The following is a 20,987-nucleotide window of genomic DNA, read 5'->3' on the forward strand; positions in this document are numbered from 1 at the left end:
CCTTGCCTTCCACACTTCCTCGCCACACTTCTGACAGTAACATCATTTCACATGTTTTATACTTCATGTCTGTTTTGGTTTGTGCTTTGTCATCAAAATGGGGCCAGAATTGGCAGGGAGCAAGATTTGTGTTTTTGAGGGTATTTTTCTGTGACCATTGATGTCAGCTTGTCTGAGATGGTGTTCTGGTTTGGCCAAATTTAGAAAAATATCCTCTGAGAGAAGGCACAACCACCCTTCCCCCACCAGGTTCGGGAAAAAATAAATTTTCCTCGAAGGAAAGTGAAGAAGATAAAACTATTCATTTAACAAACACACGGGAAAGGAAAATAATGCTAAATGGTAAAATCTTTCGCTGTAGAGGAAAAACCTGGGAAACTGCTAAAGTCTTCCCTTTGGTCTCCTTGGAGCTGGGGCTTGGGCCAGGGCCAGGCCCTCTGTGCCCGGTGGAAAGTCCTCCCGATGTGCTCTGATGTTACAGCAGTCAAGCAGTCCAGTAGAAAAGGGAGAAAATCCGGAATTCCAGAGAAGGAAAAGCAAAGTCCAACTCTCAGTCTCTCTCTCCGGAGAACAAGAAACTGAAACAACTGGCCAAAAGCTGACTGGAAAGCAGCAAGCCGGGTGCTTCCTCGCTCCCCTGCCGCAGCTGGGGAAAAAAAACCTGCTATCTTTATGTGACCTTGAACAAGCTGCAAACTGCTTTGAGAAAGTTTTGCTCAGTTTTTTCCTTCCCCCTCTCAGGCTCAGTTTAGAGGCATAGAAAGGCACAAAAATTAATTTCTGGGCATAGGCAGTGATATGGGATACACATCATAAGGTCACCCCAAGACAGATGGGAAGAAAGAGCTGATATGAAAAGGCTCTTGAAGAGAAAAGCAGCTCTGCCTGGCAAAGCTGATTAACATGATTCTGTAATTACCACCCAGCTCTGGGTGACCTATTTAAAAACACCTTGTCTTTGTGTTGGGTGGGGAGTGGTGAATCCCTGGCATGGGGGACAGGGAGGAGCCTCCTGCAGATCCATTGGCAGCATCCTGCTCTGTATCCACTAAATAGCACCTGGATCCACTGGAGGGGATTCAGTGATTGGAGACTGGGACATGCAAAGGATGCTGCATTGGGAGCTTCTTGCTAACAGACACCAGCAGTTTTGGGCAAAACTTGGAGATTAACAGAGGAAACGATTGACATTTTATTTATATTCCTGCTCCCCTCTAAGGCAGAGTGAGAAAAGCCCGAGATGCTTTGGTTTTAACTCCTTTCCTGTGGAGATTAGCAAAGCATAAACCTTGGAATGATTGGTTTTCCTTCTCCTGATTCGTTAAGGTGTTTCTAATCAGAAAATTGCTGCATTAAGCAATTACTTTGCAATCAGAGGAGAACTGAAATTACGAAGCAATTATTTAGTATTGAGAAGATGAAGTTCTTGCCCTGCAGGGCCCCAGCCTTGCAGCTCCTCCCTGGAGCACAATGCACTCGGGCCAGGGTATAAAGACACCCAGTCTGAGAATTCACCAGTTTGTGGTCCTGCAGCCTCAACTGGGCTCCCAGTAATATCCAAGTTTATATTTAAGAAACAAGAAGATGCACAGCCTGAAACTTCAAAGAGCTCTTAAAACTGAGGTTCTAGAGAAGGAATGGAACTAAACTGACACTGATGCTTAGGAGTTACCTTGTTTGACTAACCAGGTTTGAAAGATGTGACCTGGGGTGTACTTAAAATCCTGTCAGGGCACCTTGTGATGTGACCCATGGAGCTGTCACCAGGCTGAGGGTGCAGATCTGCCATATGAGAAGCAGATTTGAGTTCTTTTACAATTCCCTTTGTTTAAAAGTAAGCAATTACTTACACAGCCCTCTCAGAATGGTTATTTGAGCAGAGAGGGAAGGATTTGTACCAAACAGGGGAGGCTGGTGGGTGGAATTTCTGTGAACTTAGGCACAAACCTGCAGTGTGAAGCAGCTTGTAACTGCTGAGGAACACACCTGTCTCGTGGATGTATTGTAGCAGCAACTCAAGGTTGGTTGTCCTGATTTTTGTCTTCCCTGTCAACATCAGTTCTCATGAACAAACTGCTCAAAGGCGTTTTTTTGGAAGTGTTATTGGATCCTGAGTCTGCACAGTGAGGATTAGGTACTTTGGAATTCATTTCACATTGGACTTGAAAGCAAGGTCAGAGACTCTGCAGAGGAAAGGTAAAGTCCCCACTCTGCTGGCTCCAGGCAGGGGAGGGGATGTGCCACGCTCAGAGCTGGCTCCAGCCACCATCCTGTCCTGGCATCACTGGCCCAGGAGCCTTGGGCTGCTCCAGAGGGAATTAGCACAGGGGAGATGGAGAGGGGTTTGAAATGCACCCAAATACCTGCAGAGGACTTGCCTCAGACTGGCAAGAGTCTCCCTTTGGCCTAGTTTAGTATTTAAATTAAAGCATCTCTAAGTTATAGTTTGTCTTCACTGTAATTAATATTTTTCAAGTTAGCCATGACTAATAATTTTATCAGTAATGTTTTCTCCTGGCCTGTGTTAACCAGGTTAAGCTGCTGCCTGCAACGTCAATTTGGGATTTCCAGCACACTCCCTTGTACTTAAATATGCAGTTTTTATTATCTTGGCCTAATCCTCATGAATTTGCATCAGTGTAATTTCATGTGCCCGCAGCTTAAAATTAAAACACCTAAAAGGAGGTGGTGGGGTTTTTTTAATATGAAATTAAGAAGCTTGGAGTCTGTGGATATGGTTCAGAATAATTTGTATTTGAATGATGTGTCCAACCTGAGAGTTATTGTAGCCATATCAGCTTGGGCTTGAGGTGATTGGGTTTGTGATTGATGGACAGTGGGGATGAACTGCAGTCACTTCTTGCAGTGCTCAGTTATCTCTGGGCTTATCACACAGCAGGCTCGTGCTGCACCTTGTGTCTCTGCTCCCTGAGGGGGGGACAGCCCTGTCCTGGCACCGCTGTGTCCTGGGGGGGGGACAGCCCTGTCCTGGCACTGCTGTGTCCTGGAGGGGACAGCCCTGTCCTGGCACTGCTGTGTCCTGGGGAGGGACAGCCCTGTCCTGGCACCGCTGTGTCCTGGAGGGGACAGCCCTGTCCTGGCACCGCTGTGTCCTGGGGGGGACAGCCCTGTCCTGGCACTGCTGTGTCCTGGGGGGGACAGCCCTGTCCTGGCACTGCTGTGTCCTGGGGGGGGACAGCCCTGTCCTGGCACTGCTGTGTCCTGGGGAGGGATCCTGTCCTGGCACTGCTGTGTCCTGGGGGGGACAGCCCTGTCCTGGCACTGCTGTGTCCTGGGTGGGGGGACAGCCCTGTCCTGGCACTGCTGTGTCCTGGGGGGGGACAGCCCTGTCCTGGCACTGCTGTGTCCTGGGGAGGGATCCTGTCCTGGCACTGCTGTGTCCTGGGGGGGGACAGCCCTGTCCTGGCACTGCTGTGTCCTGGGTGGGGGGACAGCCCTGTCCTGGCACTGCTGTGTCCTGGGGGGGGACAGCCCTGTCCTGGCACTGCTGTGTCCTGGGGAGGGATCCTGTCCTGGCACTGCTGTGTCCTGGAGGGGACAGCCCTGTCCTGGCACTGCTGTGTCCTGGGGAGGGACAGCCCTGTCCTGGCACCGCTGTGTCCTGGGGAGGGACAGCCCTGTCCTGGCACCGCTGTGTCCTGGAGGGGACAGCCCTGTCCTGGCACCGCTGTGTCCTGGGGAGGGACAGCCCTGTCCTGGCACTGCTGTGTCCTGGGGAGGGACAGCCCTGTCCTGGCACTGCTGTGTCCTGGGTGGGGGGACAGCCCTGTCCTGGCACTGCTGTGTCCTGGGGAGGGATCCTGTCCTGGCACCGCTGTGTCCTGGGGGGGGGACAGCCCTGTCCTGGCACTGCTGTGTCCTGGGGAGGGACAGCCCTGTCCTGGCACTGCTGTGTCCTGGAGGGGACAGCCCTGTCCTGGCACTGCTGTGTCCTGGGGGGGGACAGCCCTGTCCTGGCACCGCTGTGTCCTGGGGAGGGACAGCCCTGTCCTGGCACTGCTGTGTCCTGGGGGGGACAGCCCTGTCCTGGCACCGCTGTGTCCTGGGGGGGGGACAGCCCTGTCCTGGCACTGCTGTGTCCTGGGGAGGGATCCTGTCCTGGCACTGCTGTGTCCTGGAGGGGGACAGCCCTGTCCTGGCACTGCTGTGTCCTGGAGGGGACAGCCCTGTCCTGGCACTGCTGTGTCCTGGGGGGGGACAGCCCTGTCCTGGCACTGCTGTGTCCTGGGGGGGACAGCCCTGTCCTGGCACTGCTGTGTCCTGGGGACAGCCCTGTCCTGGCACTGCTGTGTCCTGGGGAGGGACAGCCCTGTCCTGGCACTGCTGTGTCCTGGGGAGGGATCCTGTCCTGGCACTGCTGTGTCCTGGAGGGGGACAGCCCTGTCCTGGCACTGCTGTGTCCTGGGGAGGGACAGCCCTGTCCTGGCACTGCTGTGTCCTGGGTGGGGGGACAGCCCTGTCCTGGCACTGCTGTGTCCTGGGGGGGACAGCCCTGTCCTGGCACTGCTGTGTCCTGGGGGGGGACAGCCCTGTCCTGGCACTGCTGTGTCCTGGGGGGGACAGCCCTGTCCTGGCACTGCTGTGTCCTGGGGACAGCCCTGTCCTGGCACCGCTGTGTCCTGGAGGGGACAGCCCTGTCCTGGCACTGCTGTGTCCTGGGGAGGGACAGCCCTGTCCTGGCACTGCTGTGTCCTGGGTGGGGGGACAGCCCTGTCCTGGCACTGCTGTGTCCTGGGGGGGACAGCCCTGTCCTGGCACTGCTGTGTCCTGGGGAGGGATCCTGTCCTGGCACTGCTGTGTCCTGGGGGGGGACAGCCCTGTCCTGGCACTGCTGTGTCCTGGGGACAGCCCTGTCCTGGCACTGCTGTGTCCTGGGGGGGACAGCCCTGTCCTGGCACTGCTGTGTCCTGGGGACAGCCCTGTCCTGGCACTGCTGTGTCCTGGGGGGGACAGCCCTGTCCTGGCACTGCTGTGTCCTGGGGACAGCCCTGTCCTGGCACTGCTGTGTCCTGGGGAGGGACAGCCCTGTCCTGGCACCGCTGTGTCCTGGGGGGGACAGCCCTGTCCTGGCACTGCTGTGTCCTGGGGAGGGATCCTGTCCTGGCACTGCTGTGTCCTGGGGAGGGACAGCCCTGTCCTGGCACTGCTGTGTCCTGGGGAGGGACAGCCCTGTCCTGGCACCGCTGTGTCCTGGAGGGGACAGCCCTGTCCTGGCACTGCTGTGTCCTGGGGAGGGACAGCCCTGTCCTGGCACTGCTGTGTCCTGGGTGGGGGGACAGCCCTGTCCTGGCACTGCTGTGTCCTGGGGAGGGACAGCCCTGTCCTGGCACCGCTGTGTCCTGGGTGGGTGGACAGCCCTGTCCTGGCACTGCTGTGTCCTGGGGAGGGACAGCCCTGTCCTGGCACTGCTGTGTCCTGGGGAGGGATCCTGTCCTGGCACCGCTGTGTCCTGGAGGGGACAGCCCTGTCCTGGCACTGCTGTGTCCTGGGGGGGACAGCCCTGTCCTGGCACTGCTGTGTCCTGGGGAGGGATCCTGTCCTGGCACTGCTGTGTCCTGGGGGGGGACAGCCCTGTCCTGGCACTGCTGTGTCCTGGGGAGGGACAGCCCTGTCCTGGCACTGCTGTGTCCTGGGTGGGGGGACAGCCCTGTCCTGGCACCGCTGTGTCCTGGAGGGGACAGCCCTGTCCTGGCACTGCTGTGTCCTGGGGGGGGGACAGCCCTGTCCTGGCACTGCTGTGTCCTGGAGGGGACAGCCCTGTCCTGGCACTGCTGTGTCCTGGGGGGGGGACAGCCCTGTCCTGGCACTGCTGTGTCCTGGGGGGGGACAGCCCTGTCCTGGCACTGCTGTGTCCTGGGTGGGGGGACAGCCCTGTCCTGGCACCGCTGTGTCCTGGGGAGGGATCCTGTCCTGGCACTGCTGTGTCCTGGAGGGGGGGATGTTTATTGTGGAATTGTGCAAACCCAAAAATGTTCATGTGCAGTTCTAAATCTGTCTGTCCTTTGATGTGTCTCCAAAGCCAGTGTAAATGCAGGATCCTAAATCTTCCTTTGATGCAAGAAAAGAGCTGTGGTTTAGTCAGTATTAAAATGAAATCACAGTGAATTGCAGGGTTGGGTTATTAATCACCGTTTTGGATGAACCAAAGAACAAAGTATTTTTGTTTGTGAGTGAAGTCTGTAGTTTTTCACTAGAACAGCTTCCCCCTCAGCAGGCCTGGAAACAGGCCAGCCTGGCATCACATGGAGACAGAACACTGGGAGAAGTCTGTAGTAATGGAGTTATGGAAAAGAAATCAGTGAGTATAAAACAACTGGTGGTGAAAATCCTCTTCCAGAGCTCTGCTGAGCCCTGCCCGTGGCAAGGTCTGCCTGCAGTGCCTCTGGATCGCCTCTGCCAGCAGCAGGCAGAGTGTTCCTGCCCCTCCCTGTCAGGAGTGTTTGTTGATGTGCTGGATGAGCCAGGCTGCATAACAGATCCTCTTGGAGCTTCCCAGAGACTTCCCTCCATGGACAAAATTAGGGATTCTCCCCCACCTGCCTGTTTTATCAGCAAGTCTTTGTATATGGGCTTTCCTCCAAATCTGTGTTGAGATCTTGCTGAATATCCTCTGGGAATCCAAATGGGCTTATATCAAAAAGATACTTCCTCTCATCTCCGTGCTCTTTGATTTCTTTAGAAAACTCTACAAGATAAGGGTTTGATTTGAGAAGTCTGGCTTCTCATTAGAGATGCTGAATGGGCTCTTCCCCAAAGTGGATGTTCATGGTTCTGTTTGTTTATTATTAGTCCACCAACATGCCCAGCACAGAGCTCAGCCTGGATTTCCTCTGGATTCCTTTAAACACTGATGTCATTCTTCCTGCTTTCCCCTTTCCTGGTACCCAGGTGGTTTCAAAGGGATTTAACATCTACAGGTGATGTTCAGTAATTCAATACTTAATTTAGTTTATACTTTTTGGTTCCCGGAGATGGGATGGGGCTGTGGGAACTGGGGGGGGGGGGGGTCTCGCTCTGTGTCACCCACAGGGGTTGGGGATGGCTGCACCAGCTCTGGGCTTCTCAGCTTGCTGAAATTGTCTGATCCTATTCTCGATTTTCCTTTTTTTTTTTTTGGCCGTGTTCCTGTTTGTTGTTTAGATGCTCCAGTGTGTTCAGGAGATTTAAAAAGTAAAATACAGTGGTGTTGCTTTGCTGTGTGGCACCACATGTTCACCCTGGCTGTGAATTTTTGACATACATGTGCCTGTTTTATGCGTCTGAGCCCCCGTTTGTTCCAGACACTCTCAGGAACACGTTGCATCAAACTGGCAGCTGCCTCCGGAAAAGTGGAATATGAATTAATTCAATTTTATGCTCTTCTCTTAAAGGAAAACTTAATCCAGGATTTTTAGTGTTCCAAGCATCTGAGAAACATCTCTGTCTGGGGTGGTTTTATCCATGGCATTGGTGTGGCACATGGAGCACCAGGGATGGTGAGCAGCGAGCTGGAGCCCTGAGCAGCAGGGATGGGTTTGTGTGCTGGGCTCCAGACACACAGCCAGGAGAGGTGGTGTGGAACCTGCCCACCCTTGGCCCTGGAAGCTGCTGGTGGCATTCCTCTTGGGTTTTAACCACTTACTTCTTTGTCAGGCTTCTTTGTATTTCAGTTTTTCCAATTTGGGCGTTGTTCCAAAAACCCCTCTCTTGGAATAATTAGCTTGCTTTGATTCCTTTTAATTAAATCATGTGAAGTAGGCTGGCTGCGAGCATGGCAGCGTCACAGGTTTAGCGTCTTCTCTGCATTTGGAAACCGGGATTCAAATCTGCTCCAAGTGGCAGCCGCACCCTGGAATGGTCCTTGGGATTTGGCTGTGTGAGGATAAAGTGTTGCTAAGGATGAGGGCAGAGCAGCACTCGCTGCCTCTCAGCATTTGGGATCCACCGTGGGGAGGCTTTGCCACGGGCTGGACGGCCCAGGATGTGGAGGTGATGGATTCTGCATTGGGATCACTGGGGTGGGACTGGGTTCCTCCAGGAAATCCTGCCCTGCCCTGCTTTCCGAGGTTCTGCAGGACAGGAAACCTTCCAGTCCAGTGGATTGTCCATGTCCTGCAGGTATGAAATCATGGAATGGTTTGGGTTGGAGGGGACCTTACAGACCATCCAGTCCCAGCCCTTTCCAGTGAACCAGGGTGCTCCAACCTGGCCTTGGACACTTCCAGGGATGGGGCAGCCCCAGCTGCTCTGGGCAGTTCAAGAGGGAGCATTTGGACCTCAAGCACTGCAGCTGTAGTGACTCTATTTTATTTATTGTACCCACCACAGAATCTCACCACATGCAGTGCCTTGTGTGTGCCATTTGCATTTGGGATTCTTTGTCACCCAGAAGCTGTTTAAAAAAACCCTATCTTCAGCCAAATAAAGCTTTTATATCTCATTATAGATTCTGGGTAGGAGCATCCTTCTTCTGCAAGGAGGTGTAAAAGGCAGTTTCAGTATAAAATACTGAATGTTGGAGTAGTTTCTTCTGTGGATAAATTTGGAACACATTCAGTAAGGTATCTTAGGGATAAAAGGGGAGTGACTTCAGGATTTGTTCTGCTGAATGAGAAGAGGATGATGTTATATACCTTGTGAAGAGCACAGGCTCTGGATGCCAGCAGAGACATTTGTCATACATTTTTCATACACTTTGTATCTGCTGCGCCGGGGGTTGGGGTTTTGGCGTGGAATCACACACACGCTGTGGTCTGAGTCTTGTGGAGTCTTTCTGGAACAAAGACTCAGGTCTTGGGCTGCAGGAAAATGAAAGAGGAAGACTGGAGTTTTATAGCTTTGATGAGAAAATAGGTTTATCCTCATATTGTCTCAAGGGGAAGAAATCCATCTCCCTGACGAAAGAGCCTCTTGCCTGCTGGGCTGGGCCGTGCCAGTGTCGATGGGAGCCTGGCCTGGCTTCCAGAACTTTCCATTGCCACTGAGAGTTGAGCAACATCAGCAACTTCAATCCCCTGTTCTCACACTGTCACCTCTGGCACTCTGCATTCCTTCCTTTTCACGGGACCTGATCCTGAGCTGAGTTTCCTGGACTCAGCAGCTGGCAGGGTGAGCAGAGCCGAGTTTGGGAGGTGATGACAAGCCAGTTCTGGTGTCTCAGGTGACAGCAAAGCCCTTTGGCACAGCCACGGAGCTGCTGCAGCCCCGGCTCCTCAGGAGAGGGGCCTCTGCCTGGGGCTCCTCCTCAGGGTTGGACGTGTGTCTTGGCCCCATTAAAAATTAAAGGAAAACCTGTAATTAGGTGAAGTTTCCAAAGCAGAGCCGTTAATTTAAGCTCAAAATCCAAGGACTGTGGGAATTTCTGCAGCCAGTGCATCCTGATGTTCCAGTGGGGTAGGAGCTGATGAATCCACTTGAAGGGGTTTTTTCCCCTCTGGACAGACTCGTGTTGGAGAGGTCACTGCTGTGCCCTGCTAAGCAGGGAACGCCTGGGTGGTTCATTTTTCCTTTGAAAGAAGTAAATCCCTTGTGAAACAAATGGACAGTAATTTGGGAGGTCGTTCTGTGTGGGGACATCAGGGGATGATCGGCACCACGGCTTCGGAGTGGCACCATCTCACTTCCCATTTCAGCATTAAACAGGGGTAATGTCCACATAAAAGCACTTTGTGCCACCCCCAAACTGGTTTCTTTTCCTGGTTTGGGTGTCAGAACTTCTTTCTACTGAAACTCACGCAAATTTATCAATATAGTGTTTTATCAGTCCTGAAGTTTCAACACTGAACGGTGAAATGTCTTAAAAATGAACATCCTAACTGTCACAAGTGAGCAGGGACAAGCTTGGATAAACCAGTGAGTGTTCCACAGAAGTGTGGCAATAAACAAGCAAAACTTTTAACTTTGCCTGTGTGAGCAGAATAATGAGAATGTCCTGGATGAGGCCACCACGTTATTGTGTTTGACAGGAGCTGTTCAGTGAGACAGGAGGTGATCAGGAGATCACATTCCCACGGAAGGGCAGCTGCCATCCCTGTCAGCACCTCCCTGCCTGCCCGTCAGGGCGCTCCGGCCGGGCTGTGACAGCTCTGCTGCTCCCGATGCATCACCCAGCTGAAGGCTGGAGTGTCCTGTCTGTAATTGCAGCAGGAGGCACAGGCTCCTTGCCAAACGGCAGGAAATACCTGCCACCAGCACCTGATGGAAGGCAGGGAGGGCAGCGTGGTGGTCAGGGCCAGCAGCGCTCGGGAGCTGGGCAATGGCTCATAAAAACGGGGGAAAACAGCCCAAAGTGTGGGGGGGTGTGTGTGGTACAACGGGAGCTGCTGAGGTTAAGCCCCACAGAGCTGTCGGGTTTTGGTTGGGCTCTGTTACCTTTTGCACTCATTAGTGCTGGAAAGCTGCTGCTGGGAACTGGAGGGGAAGGAATCAGCACCTTGGCAGGGAAGGTAAAGGAATAACGATGGGAGGAAAGAAAAAGACCAAAAAAGCAGCTCCTGGGCTGGCGTGTAACTCACATACCTGGTTCTTGTCATACCTAAAACCCACCTGAGTCCTGAGCTGGCAGGAGGACTCAGACTGTGCTTATTCACAGGCTCCCTCCCCTCCTTTCCATGCTTCTTGTCCTCGTGTTTCTCCAGGCCCAAATGATCTGTTTGCAGTTTGGAAATTGAGATCTACAGACTTTAGTTTTAGAGTCTGAATCCACCTCCATTAACTGCAAGCTGTGTTTAATATTGATGCTCCAGGGACGTGAGGAGGGATGGAATGAGCCTGTTCTCCCGTGGAAAAAAGCTGAAATTCCCCAGCACTCCGGTTTGGGTGACTGGTGAGGCTGCCAGCAGCCAGGCTGGGATTTAAGGGGCACATTTTTGCAAATCGGTGTCTTCATCACTACCCTGAGTGGAGAGAGGAGGAGGTGGGGGATCTGTGGGAAGATTAATGCAGCCTCTTGGCTTTCCTGAGTGCTGAGGTTCCCAGAAAGGATGAGGGTGTCACATCACCGCTTCTTGCTTCATATTTTTCCTCCTTTTGCTTGCTTTTCTTGGGTGTTGCCATCACTAAATGCTGCCGTTCATTGTTCCCTCTCCTGCTGGCTGGAGACTCTGATTGTTAATTGAGCAGCACTGTATCTGCTCTTCAGGCTTCTCAGATAAACAATATAAGTCCTTCATCCTCTTTTACTGTGACATTTTAAGACTTTTTTATCTTTGGCTGCCATAGAGAAAAACCTAAAAATCCCAAACTTTGGCCCTGGTTTGTTTGTAAACAGGCTCCCAATGGCAGGTTTTGTAGAGGTGTGTTTGTCCTGCTCTTAAACTTGGGTCTTTGTTTCAGTACATCACATTGGAGGTTTTTATTGTGATTCTGAGGTTTCAGTTTCTGCAGCTCTGGAGAAGAGAGAAAGAACCAGGCTTTTGTCTTTCAAAGGGCAGTTGAAAGACTTTCTGTTATTATTTGGCCTTACTTCAAAAAAATGCACTTTTGACCGTGACAAACCAGCTCCTACCTGGGTGTCTTGAAGTCAGCCAAGTTAAAACGGGTTTGAATCATCGGGGTTTTTGCCAGTTTGATTTTTCCTCCATCCTCCAATGTGCTCTGAGTTCGGTGCTCGTGGGAAGGGTAACGTGGTGTCCATAGCCACAGCTGGGGGAATGCAGCAGTTTTTCCCAAGGCAATGTGCAGTTTCCAAGGGCTCTCCATCCCTTTCCCCCCTTTGTACCCAACTGTGTGAATGTCCAATGCCTGGGCCTTTTGTGTCCTTTTGTCTCGAGAATGGTGTCGATCTATACAATTTTCTCTCTTCAAAAGAGGGAATTTGTTCAGTTGGAGGTGTAGAGGGTCTGAATTGGAGGATTAAATGAGGGGTTACTTTTGAGGCTGGCTAATGTTTAAACAGATTTCACCTTCCTAAGGCTTTTTGAATATTAATAATTTAGAAGTGAGTGAGTTGGGTGGGAGCTGGGAGCTGTGCTGAACTCCCTCCAACCTGTGCTGTTGGTGTGTGTGTGACAGTCCCACAGACACGCTTTGTCTGTTCAGCCCCACTGTCGACGTTTGGTGTTCCCTTTTCCCAAAGCAGCCAGTTTCCATCCAGCACCCGTGGGACAGGCTGTGTGCAATGACTCTGTGCCGTGCTGTGTCCCAGGCCAGGTACAAGCAGAGCCTGGACCCCACGGTGGACGAGGTGAAGAAGCTGTGCACGTCCCTGCGCCGCAACGCCAAGGAGGAGCGCGTGCTGTTCCACTACAACGGGCACGGCGTGCCCCGGCCCACCGTCAACGGCGAGATCTGGGTCTTCAACAAGGTGGGTCTGCGGCTCAGCACGGCACTGAAGGCTTCTGGTAGAGCACAGCTGGGTTTTGGAGTTGTGGAGTCACAGGCTGCTTTGGGTTGGAGGGACCTTAAAGCCCATCCAGTGCCACCCCTGCCATGGGCAGGGACACCTCCCACTGTCCCAGGCTGCTCCAAGCCCCAATGTCCAGCCTGGCCTTGGACACTGCCAGGGATCCAGGGGCAGCCACGGCTTCTCTGGGCACCCTGTGCCAGGGCCTGCCCACCCTCACAGGAAGAATTCCTTCCCGATACGTACCTCTCCGTTTGAACACATTTTCCCATCACTTTTCCAGGTTTGGGACATATTCACAGGTGTTTGGTTCCCAGTTTGCTTCCTTTGTATTCTTGAGGCTGTGTGGCCACACAGGCTGTCCCTGCCCTGTGGGGCACGAGGGGCTTCTCTCCAGTGCACTGAAGCGATAAATTACTGGCACAGAGATGGAAAGGGAATGTTGGAATTGTGCCTGATTTACTGTAGGTTCCTGCCCTGACTCACTGTCCAGTGTGGCCATACCAAGAGAGAATCGAGACAGTCCCAGGGAACTGGTTCATTTGGCATTTTCTGGCCTTTTGCCACATGTTGAGGCTGCAATAACATTTATCATGTATTTATTGTGAGTGCTGCTGTATTAGTAAGGAGCAATGTTCTAGTTAAGTTACTGTTTCCAGAGAAAATCTCAATGTGGTTTCAAAAAGATGAAAAATCAACATCCCCCAACTTCAGACATGTTTATTCTGGCATTTTAAGGAGCTTCTCTGCAAATTCTGAAGGCCTGCTTTTTTTTTTAAATACCTCTGAGTTGTTCACTAAAAAATTGGGGATGAAATGTGCTCACAAGCAGTCTCCAGGTGAGCTGCCTTTGTGTCATGTCCCTGAGGAGGCACAGAGGGGTGGTGGGAGCGGTGCTGGAGCAGGGACTTCTCCTCCAAGCCCAAGCCAGGGAACAAACCGTGCGTCCAGCCCAGCGTGGCAGCTGCATCAAAGCATCACCCTGAGCAAGTGTGCTGCAGAGCTCTGCTTTAACACCCCTTCTTGCTTCAAACCGCCTCATTTACATATCATTAGCAAATGTGATGTTTTATGTGACCCCCCCGGTAGAGTTGGAACATAAAGTTCTTCTGGTTGCAAATACCACAATATTAATCAGAGCTATAATCCAATCTTAGCTGGAGCAAGATGCAGTAGAAATACAAAGGTAAAACAATGCCTGCCCATAAAATGTCAGTGATGAGATGTGTCAGAGCAGGTTTTTTATGTGGAACTTCCTGGGGTTGGAATGTGCTCCACGTGAGTGGTGACCTTAAGAAAGGGCTGTGCTGAGGACGAGCTGTTCGTGCCTCATTCCACCCTGCAGTGATTTGCAGCTCCCTAAACTGCACCCACCTCCCTAAAACTTTGGCTTTTATCAACAATTTTTCCTATTAATTTTAATGAAACGACCCAAACTGTTATATATGGGCAAAGCTGGGTTTGGAAATGCCTTACCCCTCCCTACCTTATGTAACACATGGTTTATGATCCCTCCTGTCTTTATCGATGCTGATACGTGTCCTTGAAAATTTGATTTTTGTAAAAAGTTTACTGGTTTTATTACAGCTATTTTAAGTCTCTTGAATTTAAATGAGAGTTACGATCCCATCCATCATCCTGCTGATGTTAATAGGAACATCACAGCTTTTCCTGAGGATTTTGGGCCGAGCTCAGGACTGGAGGAACACCAGGTTGCCCTCTGCCTGCAGCTGAGAAGGATCTTGCTGGCAGCCACTGGGTATTTGGTGGTGACTCTTTGCAGGCAGAGATCTGTGGTTTATATTTTCAGCTCACTTAGTTCAGGATTGGCTCCTCATAGCTGGTTTTAAATGGCTGATTTTTATCCTCTTGCCTCCAGTTATTTGGGGGCGTTAAGATGGAAGACAAGGAACAAGATCCTTCCTATTTACAGAAAAGGAACTGTGGGTACTTCACTCTGTTGAAGGCAGCTTTGTTGGTTTTAATTTTAATGGATAATTTGGAAAGTTGCACAGAAGCTAAAGCTGTAATAAAATTATGAAGCATCTCGTTAGGCTCAGGCGGGGTAGCGCTGATGGGCTGCAGGGGCTTAATTATCCATCCTGATTTATTGATGGGGTTTTCAGTTTAAGATGTTTGATGTTAAATTAAAGACAGCTGCTTTGCATCCTTTATCAGTGTTGCAGAAATTTGGGATAAAATTGGACTATTAAATGCTGCTTGGAGTTGTTAGCATATATCAAAACTCTAAATATCTGATACTGAAAACTCTTGGCAGAGTTTTGGGCTTTTTTTTTTTTAGAGTTGGGTGTTTCAAATAATGCCACAGTAAAACCTGCTTGTCATTTGTGTTGACTTGGGTTCATGCCCTCATTATTGATAGACACTGACTGTATTTGTATTCATTAATAAATTCAATCTAGGTTTTATTTTGGGGTTTCGTTTTGTGGGTGTGTTTTATTACCTCACCCAGTTCGGGTTCTGGTGCTTCTGTGCCCCGCGGTAACAGGAGTGGTGCTTTTCTCCCGGCAGAACTACACCCAGTACATCCCCCTGTCCATCTACGACCTGCAGACCTGGATGGGGAGTCCTTCCATCTTCGTCTACGACTGCTCCAACGCCGGCCTGATTGTCAAGTCCTTCAAGCAATTTGCACTACAGAGAGAGCAGGAGCTGGAGGTGAGAGCTCAGGCTGCACAGCTCTGCTGGGGCTTACTGAACACAAATGAGGTTTAAGCTTGCTTTGCTGTATACACTGAAAAATGTGTTTAAAACCATGTTGGAAGGTAAATTAATTTGCAAATAACTTTGCCACTCCGATCTTTCTGGTTCAGTTTGCTATCCCATTAAACTTGGAATGATTTTTAATACAAGCACTAATGAAATGTTAATGTTAATAGAATCAATTTGGGCCTTAATGGTCTTTTCTGCTGAGATGAATGCTGAGGTGAACAGGACATCATTATTTTGGTTGCAAAACTCTGGTATCTGGGGCTGTTTTGTGCTGTTGAAGTGAATGAGAAAATGTGAAACAACAAAAACCTGATCCACAGAGGGATTGTCCTGGTGGTTCCAGTTCTGCAGAGTGTGGAATGTGTTCCCAATGAAAAGCTGTCTTTGGTTGCAAATGGAATTAGCAATAAATTTATTGAAGCAAGTCTGAAATGCAAAGTGGAAGGGAAGAAGTTGGAATGTTCTGTGCAGCCTCCCCCCTGCTGCCTGCAGCTCACAGGGAGAGGACATTTGTAAAGGTTCACTTCTCACACTTCTAAGACACTGGATTAGAAACCCCAAAACTTCAAGGAAGGAATATTAATTAATCAGGCAAGTGGCTGTCACAAATACAACCTCCAAACAGATGCTAAGTGTCCCTGCCTGCCACTCCTTTCCTTCTGAATTCTGGTTTCTGGAGATGCTTTAGTGGGGACTCTTTGACATGTGGAAATTCCATTGTACTGAAGAAGACAGTCTGGTAGCCTGGGATCTGCAGATCATTTCATTATTCCTTCTTTTCCATAAAATAATTCCACATTTTCTAGCAATAAGAAACTTCCCAAGTCTGTGGCTTGGGAAGAACATCAAACTGCCAGACAGAGATCAATAGAATTGGTAATAGATGCCTTTTGAAGTCAAAGAAACATGGTCTGAATATCCTTTTCCAAGTTTCCCTATCAGCCTGTGACTTCCACTGGGGTATTTTTGGGGCCTTTATCCTTTGTTTATACGATGCTCTCTTCAGCATTTTGGTTTTGATTTCTCATTCTGTTCCCAAGCAGGTTGAACAGGTCTGACTTCACCTTCCCTTTCCCTGCTTTCTTCACCAATTTCCTTTTCCCCTTGGCTCATGCTGAGCTCCAGGAGGCCTTGGAAGCTGCTTTGGGAGGGAGCAGCCCCAGGGACTCTGCCGTGAGGCAGATCCACTGCTCCAGTGGAGCTTGTGCAGGAAAACCTCTGCAAGTCTGGCCAAGTGAGAGGGATGGGCACAAGTGATGATGTCAGTCTTTATTTCAACAAACATTAAATTCCATCTTCCCTGGGATTTTTCATCTTGTGGAATATGTGAGGTTACATGGGACAGCTGCTTTAGTACCGCTGCTCTTGCAGCACAGGTTAACACTACCAGTTAATTCGGGTATGAAAATACTTCCAGGGTTATGTGTCAGCTTTTCATTCTGCCCTTAGATTTCATTAACTCCTGGTGCCTGACGGAGGTTCCTGCTCGTGGGGAATTGAAAGCAAAGCCTTGGTAACGGAGAGAGCAGAGTGCTCACGGCATCATGAGAGCGTGGAGGAGAATTCATTTGGAAAATTATAAATTATCCAATTGTACAAATTCATGAAAAGTGAAGCAAAGCTGGAACGGGTGCTCCAGAGGGGCTGCCAGAGTGATCAGGATAATTGTTCCCCTTCTCCCTGCAAGGAGATCAGAGGAGTTTGCTGTTCCCTTAATCTGTCAGGGGGATTCTGATCTTCTGAGTCCATATATTGCCCTAATAAAAAAAATGCAAAATGTTGGAAAAAAATTTTGGTGGCTGAAGTTTACTTTGTTTACCTGGCTCAGAAAGGTGCTGGAAAGATTATGTTTTTATTCCCTGAATTATTAGTCTCAAAGATCATATTCATAGTCAAAATCTTAAATAGGAGAATCCCTGTGCGTTTGGAAAAGAGGAATGTTGGTCTATAGGGTATTTTTACTTTATGGACTGAGGTTTGGTCTACAGGGTATTTCTAGAGTGACTTTGGAGTTAGCAGTTGAGTACTGTTAGTTAGATATGAGTTAAAGCTGTGGCTGGTGCTTCCACAGTCACAAAGAGCTCCAAACCCAGAGCTCCAGGGATCACTGGCAGCTCTTCCTGGGTTATTTCCTCACCTTCCCTGACTCCCCGCTGGGGAATTCCCTTGTTCTCCACAGGTGGCTGCCATTAACCCCAACCACCCCCTTGCCCAGATGCCTCTGCCCCCCTCCATGAAGAACTGCATCCAGCTGGCAGCGTGTGAGGCCAACGAGCTGCTGCCCATGATCCCGGACCTGCCTGCCGACCTCTTCACCTCCTGCCTCACCACCCCCATCAAGATCGCGCTGCGCTGGTGAGTGCCAGTCCCTCCTGCACAGCCTGGGGCACCGCAGGGCTTTGGAAATCCAGCAGCTTCACCTGACCCGGAGCTCCCCTGCAGTGCTGAATAGCAGGGTTTGAACTGTGTGCTGGGGACAGTGGCTTATTAATGAGAGCTAGAAAGGTGAAAATATTGTTATCTTCTACTTACTGCATTTCAGTTTCCAGCTCAGTACCTAGGTTTGCTCAGATTAAGGGATTTACTGTTCTGGGAATTAAATATCTGCTTCCCCAGAGAGCAGGAATGGTACACAGTGCAGTGCAACTTTCTGTAAACTGTCCTTTGCACAAATCACATTCCAAATATTGCGATTGCTGTAAATAATGCAGGAGCTTTAAACAGTGCTGAAGTGAGAGGCAGGGAGTGATAAACCAGGGAAAGATGTTCTGGAATGACAGACCGAGTTAATTAGGCAGAAAGTTAGAGAAGGCTGCTCCAGAGAGCAGGAGCTTTCCAAGAGCAGTGTTCTACCCAACACCAGGGACCTGTGCCTGGGGAGGAGTCTGGAGCCCCCAGAGCTCGGAGGGTCCATTCCTAGGGGCTCTTCCAGCTGCTCCTCTCAAGTTCGTGCCTGATCCAGAATGGAAAAACTTCGGGGCATTTGTTGGACAGGGTTTGAACAGGCAGAAGCCCACAGACACTGCAGGAGGTGGTGAGAAATTGTCACCACAGCTCCAAGAGTTACTCACTGCCCTTTGGAGATATTTGTAATAAATTACAATTCTTTAAACTCTTTCTGTTTCACATTAGCAACAAACTGAGTGAGTTCTTTGGCCAGGCTCTGGTTTGGGTATGTGAGTTCTGTAAGAGAGGTTTTTTGGTGGGTTTTGTTTGTTAGATGTGCTAAGAAAGGTTTTTTTTGGATACTGTGATCTGTTCAGGAATTTTCTGTTCCTCATCTCCATGGGAACATGGCTGAGGGGGTGAGCAGGGCAGGTTCTCCACAGGCTACACCTGCATGAGAGATTCTCCGAGTTGTGTCTCGGGGTGTTTGACAGGAAAGGTGTTTGTAAAACTGCTCAGGAGAAGGGTTTAAACACCTCAACCTCAGCTGGCTAATGCTGGAAGGTGCCATGGGAACTCCTGGACAGTGAAGAATTCCCTCCCACCTCCAATCCAATGATTGTGTGGTGTTCAGTCTCAGAAATGTTATTCTGGTGAAGGTTATGCTCCTTCTGTGTTCCCAGTTGATTGGCATTATCGCAGGTGTGGGTTTATCCATGCAATCCTGTAAATAGTAAGTGCTGCTGTGGATCATTGGTTTTCACTGATGTTAATAAACACAACAAATGCAAAACCAGACCCTTTGCTGCATTCTAAGAGTTTGAGCCAAGCTGTGTGTTGATGTCCTAAAGCTGGGAACCAAAAGTAAACACGGATACCTTTGCCATTAAAACCTCCCTTTTCCTTCATCTCAGCCCTTTTCCTAGAGCTGACCCAGAACCCTGTGGAACTGCTTTTGAAATATGACATTTGTGCAGCTCCAGCCTGGCACTCTAATGAGGTTTCATATATGGAATTTATGGGCAAATGAAGGTTTGAATAAACATTTATCCCTCCCATTTTGTTCTGGAGGACAGAATCCCTCATCAATTGGGGCTGCAGCTGTAGCCACTTCTGTCTAATTTCAGGGGAAGTAAAATTGATGCTGGGAAGAGAAGCACAGGTCAGCCAAGCCCTTGGGATGTGGGGCATGGAACTCCTGATGCCAGCCTGCAATTCCGGGAGCCTGGAGTGTGACTTGGCTGTGTGCACGCTGATTGTCCTTGTGTGTAGTGACTGCTGTGAGCTGACGTGTTCCAAATAGATCCTGTAGCTATATAAAGCTCGTGCGAGGCAAATTGGGAGCTAAGCTGGATTGTTAATCCTGGCGGATCGCGCTGTGGGGAGGCGGGCGCGGCCGGGGAGGAAACGGGCAGCGCTCGGGGTGTTTGGGGCCCTGTTTTACGCAGATCCCGGTGGCTCACGGTGTCCAAGGCACGGGCAGCTCCACTGGAAGCTCAGGGTGACTCATGTGCCTGCCTTTCCATCGCTCCTGGGAGGTGCAGACCGGCTGCAGCCACACAGCCGGAGTTCCACGGGTCCGGCGAGGGCTGCGCTGGCCTGAGCTGACTTCAGGGCCTTGTGGCTTGGAGCTGTGAAGTCCCATCCATAAAGAGGGGTAGGGATCCTGAAAAGTGCTGGAAAACCCCCAAACGGCAAGGAACAAAGCACTGGGGAGCTGCTCAGCCTCGGGAGTTAGAGATGTGCAGTTTGTTCTCCAGAAGGCCCAGCCAGCAGTGGGAGGGCACAGGAAAGGACTGGAGCTGTGGCTGCTGATGTTCTGTTTAAAGTGTTTTGTGGGCTTTTTCCCTAATGTATTTATTTTGCATTTCTGCTTGAGATTTTGAGGTTAACTCAAATCCAGTGCTCTGCCCCACATTGGTTTAAACAAACTACACTGAGTTTCAAAATATTCCCGTGATACTGAGCACCATTTCCTGCATTTCTGGGTTTGGGTTGGGAGGACCCTAAAGCCCATCCAGTGCCACCCCCTGCCATGTGCAGGGACACCTTCTGCTATCCCAGGGTGCTCCAAGCCCCAGTGTCCAGCCTGGCCTGGGACACTTCCAGGGACACCCTTCTTTAGAGGCAGCAGATGTCACCGTGCAGAGCTGTGCTGCTCTCCTCAGAAGGGTTAAACTCTGCAGCCTCATCCCAGGCACCCGGCTCTGCCAGGCTGAGTCTGCCTGTGGCTGTTTAGGAGGGAATTTCCCTGCGTGGTTCCGTAATGCACTGTCGTAAGAATTTTATATTCCAGCAGATTGCACAGGGATCCCACTGCAGGTTCCTGGGTTCTTTCTGGCTGCTTTTTACGCTGGATGATGCACACGTCAGGAAAGCAGCCTGGGGACCGTGAGCTTTCCAGAGCCTGTCCCACTCCTGGGCTCCCATGGATGCCCTTCAGGCAGGGGATGCCACTGGAAAACTGGAGTGGTCCTCAAGATTTCAGAAATGAGCTCTGCATGTCTTGTCTTTAATAAGTAATTGTTCTCTCCTTTACCTGGGGAAAAACCTTCTGGACATGGATAATGTGCCTCTGGTGAGGAGAGATGTGGGAGATGGGATTGTTGAGCAGTGGAGCCCTTCTGGTCCCACAGAACTGGGCAGTGTTGGGGCAGATGTCAGCTGAGGTTACACTGAGGGGTAAATTCCTCCTTAAACAGCAGAGAGTGGATTCCTGAGGGACTGGGGACACGGGCTGGGAATGCGGCGCTGTCGGAGGAAGTCATTGCAGGTTGGATTTGCTGGGTTTCCATCCCGGAGCTGTGTTCCCACTGCTGCCCTGTGTTCCCAGGAGGGTTGGAGGAGGGAGGCAGCGCTCGGAATCCGGCCGGCAGCGTCCCCCCTTCCCACACGCTCCCAGCTTTAGCAGCTTTGGGGATTTTCCAGGCGCTGCTGACAGGGCTCGGCGATTTCCAGGGCTGCTGTTCCTGGAGTAGTGGGATTTGTAAGGCTGAGGAAATGGAGTCAGCAGTTTTTTTAATTA

General features: G+C 50.7%; 1 protein-coding gene across 4 annotated transcripts in view; it reads left to right on the plus strand.

Moving 5' to 3' along the window:
* The window catches only part of RPTOR (regulatory associated protein of MTOR complex 1), a 106,646-nt gene that overhangs the window by 18,473 nt on the left and 67,186 nt on the right, over positions 1-20,987 (plus strand). For all 4 annotated transcript variants that reach the window (XM_032129424.1, XM_032129423.1, XM_032129427.1 and 1 more), the window contains exons 4-6: positions 12,146-12,304; positions 14,876-15,022; positions 17,256-17,431. In XM_032129424.1, coding sequence (XP_031985315.1) covers positions 12,146-12,304; positions 14,876-15,022; positions 17,256-17,431 — 482 coding nt within the window. The remainder of the gene's footprint in view (positions 1-12,145; positions 12,305-14,875; positions 15,023-17,255; positions 17,432-20,987) is intronic.

This window comes from Corvus moneduloides, chromosome 19 (assembly GCF_009650955.1).
Source record: "Corvus moneduloides isolate bCorMon1 chromosome 19, bCorMon1.pri, whole genome shotgun sequence".
In the NCBI taxonomy this organism is placed as follows: Eukaryota; Metazoa; Chordata; class Aves; order Passeriformes; family Corvidae; genus Corvus; species Corvus moneduloides.